General features: G+C 46.5%; 3 protein-coding genes across 3 annotated transcripts in view; 2 read left to right on the forward strand and 1 right to left on the reverse strand.

Annotated features, from left to right (window-relative positions):
• Positions 1 to 826, reverse strand: part of ETH_00029850 (uncharacterized protein) — a gene marked incomplete at both ends in the record, with an annotated part of 1564 nt that extends 738 nt beyond the window's left edge. The window contains one exon of the mRNA XM_013373944.1: positions 1 to 826. Within this exon, the coding sequence (XP_013229398.1) occupies positions 1 to 826 (826 nt within the window).
• A 2065-nt stretch (positions 827 to 2891) lies between these two features.
• On the forward strand, positions 2892 to 5568 carry ETH_00029855 (uncharacterized protein; the record flags this gene model as incomplete). Its single annotated transcript, XM_013373945.1, has 5 exons — positions 2892 to 3893; positions 4226 to 4414; positions 4801 to 4881; positions 4988 to 5037; positions 5493 to 5568. 5 exons carry the CDS (start codon positions 2892 to 2894, stop codon positions 5566 to 5568), a joined length of 1398 nt encoding a protein of 465 aa, XP_013229399.1.
• Positions 5569 to 6559: 991 nt separating this feature from the next.
• The window catches only part of ETH_00029860 (uncharacterized protein), a gene marked incomplete at both ends in the record, with an annotated part of 2094 nt that continues 1195 nt past the window's right edge, over positions 6560 to 7458 (forward strand). Inside the window, one exon of the mRNA XM_013373946.1 lies at positions 6560 to 7435. Coding sequence (XP_013229400.1) covers positions 6560 to 7435 — 876 coding nt within the window. The remainder of the gene's footprint in view (positions 7436 to 7458) is intronic.

Genomic DNA, 7458 nt, shown 5'->3' on the forward strand with positions numbered 1-7458 from the left:
CTGCTGCTGCTGCTGCGGCGCGGAGCTCCAGCTCTTCGCCGGGCGGCTCTTTGCTGCTGCGCTCCGCCGGCAGCAGCGCCGCGTATGCGCCTTCTCCGTCCTCCGCGAAACTGCTGCTGCTGCTGCTGCTGCTGCTGCTGCAGGCGGCCCGCATGTCCTGCATGCTGATGAGGTGGCAGTGCCGCTGCTGCTGCTGCTGCTGCTGCTGGGGGGCGTGGGGGCTGTACTTCTGGTTGATGATTCGAACTGCAACAAAAAGAAAAACTATTTGGCAAACTTGAGGGACCCAAACCATCAAATAAGGGACTCGGAGGTTTTCCGCGAGGGGCTGGGGTGTACGTACACCGCAGGCCGCGGCCTCGGGGCAGCCCCCCTGCTGCTGCTGCTGCTGCTGCTGCGCGAGGTGCTCCTGCTGCTGCAGCACCCGCGTCAGCACCCCGCTCGTCAGGTACAGCAGCACGTTGATGCAGCAGCACAACAACCCCACCAGCAGCGACTCCTTGGAAGTCCCTGTGTAGCGGTGCAGCAGCGGGGGCAGGAAGGAGAGAGAAGGCAGCAGCTGCAGCAGCCCGGGCGCGCCCTGTGCTGCTGCTGCTGCTGCTGCTTCTGCGTCTGCAGCAGCAGCAGCGGCGGCGGCGGCGGCGCTGCTGCTGCGGCTCCCGCGCTCCACCGGGAGCTGCGCGTACACCTCACCGCAGCCCCCTGCTGCTGCTGCTGCTGCTGGCAGCAGAGGCTCTGCAGCCACTGCAGCAGCAGCTGAGGTGTCTGTACACCCCGCAGCAACGAGGGAAGAACGCGCGGCCCCGAGGGGCTCGAAGAAAGGCATGGTGCTGCTGCCGCTGCATCCCCTGCGTTCGGGTGTACGTACACCGCGCGCCTGAGTTCAGGTGTACGTGCACCGCGCGCCCCGGGCCAGGTGTGCGTACACCGCAGCCTCCAGAGAAGCTTCACTTATTTGTTTTTGCTTTTTTGGCCCTTTGGGGGCGAAGAAGGCTGCGGAGGGCCGGGCACACGCGCAGCATCGAAGCTGCTGCTGCTGCTGCTGCTGCTGCTGCGGCTGCTGCGGCCGCTCTGCAGCGCCCCGCCGGCTCCGCGGGACAAAAGAGCTTTTCGAAAGAAAATAAAGAAATAAAAATACTTTTAATTTCTTCAAAGATTCAAAAAGAAGGAAAAGTCCGCAACAATCGACGCTGCGACCCGCCGCGGCTGCCGGCGCTGCCGACAGATGCAGCTGCGCTGCTGCTGCTGCTGCTGCTGCAGCAGCAAATAACCGCTCGAATGCAATAAAAAGCAATTAAATTCAAACTTTTCTTTCTAAAAACACAAAAATAATCTTTTAATTCACCTTTTGATCGAACTCAGCGCCCCCAGACACAGAAAACCTCCGCAGCTCTGAGCCAACGCCGCGCCGCTGCTGCTGCTGCACTTGCTCGGCGCCGCTGCTGCTGCGGCTGCTGCTGCAGTGCAACACGCAAAATCTAGTTTAATTTTATTTCTTTTTTGGCAGCTTCAGCGAATTAACTGCTTTAAATCAAAGAAGGACACGAATGGACGCTGTCTGCAGCTAGATGCGCCCCCGCCGCTGGTGCTGCTGCTGCTGCTGCTGCAGCTGCTGCTGCTGCTGCTGTGCGGGACCACCGGTGCTGCCTGCTGCTGCGGCTGCAGCTGCCCACAGGAGTTCAATGAGTCCATTTGATTTATTATTTCTTAAAAACAAATAAATCAATTTCAAGCTTCTTCAAAAATCCCTAAAGAACAAAAATGACTTTCTTTGCTGCCCAACGCCACACAGGCCTCCAACTGTAAGGCCTTCAGATCCTTCAGAAAAATGTCTTTAGACTCTTGCTGCAGCTAGCTGCAGCTAGCTGCAGCTGCTCCGGCTAGCTAGCTACAGCTAGCCGCAGCAGCTGCAGCTGGCTGCAGCTAGCCGTAGCAAGCTGTGACTAGCTGCTGCAGCAGGAACTTCTGCAGCATTCTCTTGGGCTTTAAGTTCAAATTAATCTGCAGCAAAAGTCCTTATAAGCAGCTGCACTAAAAAGGCCACCAGATCTTTTGCTGCAGTACCCCAGAGCTGCCCCGCTGCTGCCTCAACCCAATTCAAGAGTTGTCTGTGCGCTGCTGCTGCTGCTGCTGCTGCTGCTGCCCATAGTTCGTGCTGCTGGAGCTGCTGCTGCAGTGTTGAATCGAAGCGCTTCCTGCACCTGAATAGATCAGTGGAGTGGATCGGTGCCCGTTTGTAGATCCTTTTCTGATTTTTGAGCGACAGAGAAGTTTGAATAAGTAAAAAGCAATGTTTAAACTTGAAAAGAACCCCAAAGAAAAACAAAAAAGGAACAAAACATCTTTTCTGAATCATCGCCGACGCGCGCCGGCGCGCGCCGGCGCGGCGCGTTCCCGGAGGTGTCGATACACCCGAAACGCTGGCGTCTTGAACTTTTCTGGGGGGGAAAGCTGTGCAGCTTTTCAGTTTATTTTGCGAATTTAAATTTGAAATAAAGCCCTGAAGGGACAATGATTGTTTTATTTGCGATTTGTTGTTTATTTGCTTCTCGTTTGGAGTTTTCCCTCGGCGCGCAGCGCCGGCGGGGCCCCCGGCGCAGCAGCGGGTCGGGCCGGAAACTGGGGGGGGAAATTGCAATTTCGAAGCTTTCTTCGGGTTTTCTGAATTCTGCAGAGTTTGGTGATAATTAATTTCCACTTTTAATTTGCAAATTCGAAAAGATCGGAGCGTATTCCCTCAGGAGAGGCGCGGAGGCTTCCGTGTCGTGACTGGTCGATCCGGCTGGAAGCGGAGCGATCTCGGCTGTTGCAGGTGAACAAAAGGAATCTTTGAGTTATTTTTGAAGTGCTTTTGAAGTTTTAATTCAATTTAATGCACTTGGGTCCAGGAAATGGGTCTTTTGGCGGCGAACTCGCTGCACACTCGCCGGAAGCTCGAGGGGGTCGTGGGGGCCGCCTTGGTGCTGAACTTGCTGCGGGAAGACCAGAAATGGGTCACTGACGAAAGCCTTAAAGGTTTGCGAGAAAGCTGCGAACAATTAAATTCAAATTCAACTCTTTTCCCCTTTGTTTCAACTCAATTCAGAAATGATCCGCAGAGAACGCGAGCAGCTGCAGGTGCGCCTGCAAACTTGAACGGCCCTCCGGTGTCTGCGCAGACACCCCAACGCCAGGCCAAGCTGTCGAAGCAAATTCGCAAAAACGCAAAAGACAACAAAAGCGAAATAGAAGAAGTTCTCGAGCAGCAGCAGCAGCAGCAGCAGCAAGGTGAGGAGCAGCAACTCAAGAGGCAGTTTAATTCTTTTCTGCTTTTTCATTTTCATTTCTATCTTTTCCAAAAAGCAGCCCCTTGTGCCCCCGGAAAGAAGAAAGTAATTGTCGTCGAAGAAGGTCTGCTGCTGCTCTTTGCTGCTCTGCTGCTCCTGCTGCTAACTTCCCCCGCAGCAGCCCCTGAGGAGCACCGCAAGCAGCAGCAGCAGCAGCAGCAGCAGCAGCAGCAGCAGCAGCCACAGGTGCAGATAATACCGTTTCCGGTTCCTATGGGGCCGCGGGGAAAAGGAGAAGCAGCAGAAGAAAAGATTTTTGAAGAAGCAGCAAAAGAAGAAAAAGAAGAACTGCAGCAAAAGGCGCAGCAGCAGCAGCAGCACGCGCTTCCTGCTGCAGCAGCAGAAGAACGAATTGCTGCAGAAGAAAGGAAAGAAGAGGAAAAAGAAAAAGAAAAGGAAGAAAAAGCAGAAGAAAAGGAAACAGAAGAAATAGAAAAAGAAGAAGAAAAAGAAGAAGAAAAAGAAAAGGAGGAGGAAGCAGAAGCAGCAAAAGAAGCCGAAGCTGCTGCTGCAGCAAAGGCAGAAAAAGAAGAAAAAGAAACGCCAGAAGAAGAAGAAGAGGAGGTGGTGAGGCTCGTTGCTGCTGCTGCTGCTGCTGCTACTACTGCTGCTGCTGCTGCTGCTGCTGCTGCTCTGCTGCTGCTGCTTTGGTGCTGCCGCTGCTGGTGCTGCTGCTTCTATGCTTTGCTGCTGCTTTGCTGCTGCTTTGCTGCTGCTTTGCTGGTTCTCTTAAAAGATAAAACTTGAATTAAATAAATAAAAATTAATTCAATATAATTTATTCCAACTGCTGCAGATTGTGGGGCCCCCGAGTCCCCCAGAAAGAGGCCCATCTAAAGAAGTAAATGAAATTAAAAGTAAAAATTAAAATTAAATTAAAATTATTTTTTGAACTGCAGCAGCAGCAGCAGCAGCAGCGGGAGGCCGCGGAAGAGCGACGGAGAAGTCGAGAAAGAGAAAAAGAATTTGAAAAGAAAAAAAAAGAAATTGAAAAAGAAATAAAAAAAGAAATTAAAAAAGAAATTCAAAAAAAAGAAAAAGAAGTTCTCGAGATCCCTCTGGCGCCGCAGCCGAAGATATCCCCGGAGGTATTTTGCAAATTAAAATTAAAAGAATTTAAATTAATTTAATTTAATTAATTTAATTTAATTAAATTAAATAACTTAACTAATTTAATTTAATTTAATTTAATTATAAAGAGTTTAATTAGAACTAATTCGATTTAATTTGATTAATGCTACACTATAATTAAATTAAATTGAAGTATTTATTCATTTACTTATTTATTTTTTTTCTATTTATTAAGCTTTTTATTATTTTATTATTTGTTTATTTACTTATTTATTTATTTTTCAAACTTTTGCAGTCTGTTTAACAATCAAATAAACCATTTCTCACTGTTTATTTATTTATTTATTTATTTATTTATTTATTTATTTATTTATTTGTTTATTTATTTATTTATTTATTAAAGGACTTGCGGCCCACGTGGAGGCCCGAAGAAGCTGCTGAGGGGCCCAAGTATATAAACCCGGAGTACTCAGAAGAGGAGAAGGTGAATAAAACAATTAAATAAAATAATTAATCTAATTTAATTTAATTTAATTAATTTAATTAATTTAATTAAATTCATTTATTTTATTTGTCTATTTTATTTGCAGGAAGAGCTGATTGAGAAGGAGGAAAAGAAAGAAAAAAAAACAAGTCCCTGGTGCGTCTGTTTGATTATTTATTTATTTATTTATTTAATTTATTTATTCATTTATTTATTTAAACTTTTAAAACCTTTAAATGGTATTTTTGAATTAATTAATTTAATTTAATTAAATCCATTTTAAATGAAATAATTCAATTAATTCACTAGTGGCTTTTTTGGCCCTTTAATTTGCTTCAAAACAAACTAAAAACCTTCAAATAATTAAAATTGAATTTAATTGAAGTTCCAAATTGAATTTAAATCAGTTCTTTTAAATAATCAAAATTCAAATCCAATTTAACATTCTAAATCGAATTTAAATCGTTTCTTCAAAACAAATAAGTTCGAATTCAACATTATAAATTGAATTTAAGTTAATTCTTTCTATAATTAAATTTGAATTTAACATTAAATGAACTGTTTTAAATCATCAAATTCAAATTTAATTTAATTTCTTTTTTGCTGCTCAGGATATGGATTTACTTCTCCCTCATTTGTCCGCCGCTTGTGGCTTTGCTGCTGCTGGGCCTCGCGTGGTTTGTCTAGCAGCTCATTTGATCTTTTCAATTCTCATTTTTATTTTTATTTTTGTTTATTTAATTCTTCTTTTTGGTTTTAAAAGGCAAAAAATAACAGAAATAAAGGACCCCTTCAGCTCTCTTCCTTGCAGATTCATTTAACTCGCTTTTCTGTTCAAGTTGACTCCAAGTTGTAGCTGCACTTCAAATTGCCGGATTCGTTTCGTTTTTCAGCTTGTTTCTTCCTTCTATAACAATTAATTTCTTCTTTTATTCTTTTCTTTGTTTTAAAAAGCAAAAAAAATGGATTTCTTTTCGAGATTCCCCGAAGTTGGAAACCTCTGCAAGTTGATCCGGGTGTCGACACCTGCGCGGCGTCGCGACGCTGCAGCGGGGGTTTCACGAATTAAAGTCTGCAGTTGAATTCATTTATTTCATTTATTTTAATTTACTTAATTTATTTTCAAACAGAATGAAATTCCGAAACCACTTCTCTGTTTAATCTCCAGTTCGGTCCGGGGGCGGCAGCAGAAACCGCAGGTCTTCCTGGTGGACGCGGAGTTCTTGTTTTTGCAGATAAGTGTTTTTAAAAGCAAGTTTCTCGCAACAAATGCTTTTTATAAATTAAAAAGAATAATTAAAATTCGAAAATGCCTTTCAAGGAAGAAACAAAAAAGAAATAAAACGGTTTTTCCCGAACCCCCCAGAGTGACCTCCATCGGGGGCTTCCACCGCCATCTTTGCTGCGTCTTCCGGAGCTCAACTTTGCGTAATTTGGATTATTTTTATTTATTTTGCTACATTTTAAATTCAATTTTATTTAATTCAATTCCATTTCTTTGAATTTTCTTCTTTTCTTCTCCGCTTGCGCAGCAGCAGGTGCTGCGCGCGGGAGACCTGCCTATACACCGCAGCCGGTGTGCCTGCGAGGCCGGAGAACGCGCAGTTTGTTCGTCATTTCATTTATTTTATTTATTTTGATTTCATTTTACATTTAAAACCCTTTTGCTTCTTCAATAATGCACGCCGCGGCAGAGAGGCCCCCTGGCGATCCAGAAGGAGCAGCAAATGCAGCAGCAGCAACACAGACCCGCACAGGCAAGCAGCGGCTTGTTGCAAGCAGCAGCAGCAGCAGCAGCAGCAGCAGCAGCAAACCCCAAAGCGCTGTTTACCCCAGCAACAGATTCAAAGCCTTTGGTCAGCGCAACGCAGGAGGAAAGAAACAGCAATACGGGGATGCGACTGCAGCAGCAGCAGCTGCTGCTGCTGCAGCAGCAAATGCTGCAGCAAATGCTGATGCGCAGGCAGCAGCTCCATCACCTGGGGCGCGATCCGATACGCAGGCAGCAGCAGCAGCAGCGGCAGCAGCAAATGACGTTTTGCATGCAGCAACAGCAGCAGCAGCAGAAGCAGCTGCAACAACTACCAGTAGGGACACAGAGGCTGCAGCAACGGCAGTAGCAGCAGATTCGAATGAGCAAATAACAGCAGCAGAAGCAGCAGCAGCAGCAATAGTAGCAGAACCTAGAATCAGGCACTCCACAGCAGCAAACCAATCAGTGGCAGCAGCAGCAGCAGCAGCAGCAGCAGCAGCAGCAGCAAACAGTGTGGAGCAATCCTCAGCTGCAACGAATTCGACCCGGGAAGCAGCACCAGAACCCTCTGCAGCAGCAGCAGCAGCAGCAGCAACTTCCCGCGAGAAATTAGCAGCAGCAGCAGCAGAGGAGCTGGCGGGGAGCAGCAGCAGCAGCAGCAGCAGCAGCAGCAGCAGCAGCGGGGTGAAGAAGAAGTCGAAAGTGCTGTACTGCGTGTCTTCGACGAAATATAAATTAATTCGAAAAGTCTGCAGCAGCTTTCCCGGCTGGGAAGAGTGCCCCCAGGACAGCCAGGACTGGGTACGGCTAGCTAGCCACTCAAC

The sequence above is a fragment of the Eimeria tenella genome, genomic scaffold (assembly GCF_000499545.2).
Source record: "Eimeria tenella Houghton genomic scaffold, Eth_scaff183, whole genome shotgun sequence".
Classification (NCBI taxonomy): domain Eukaryota; phylum Apicomplexa; class Conoidasida; order Eucoccidiorida; family Eimeriidae; genus Eimeria; species Eimeria tenella.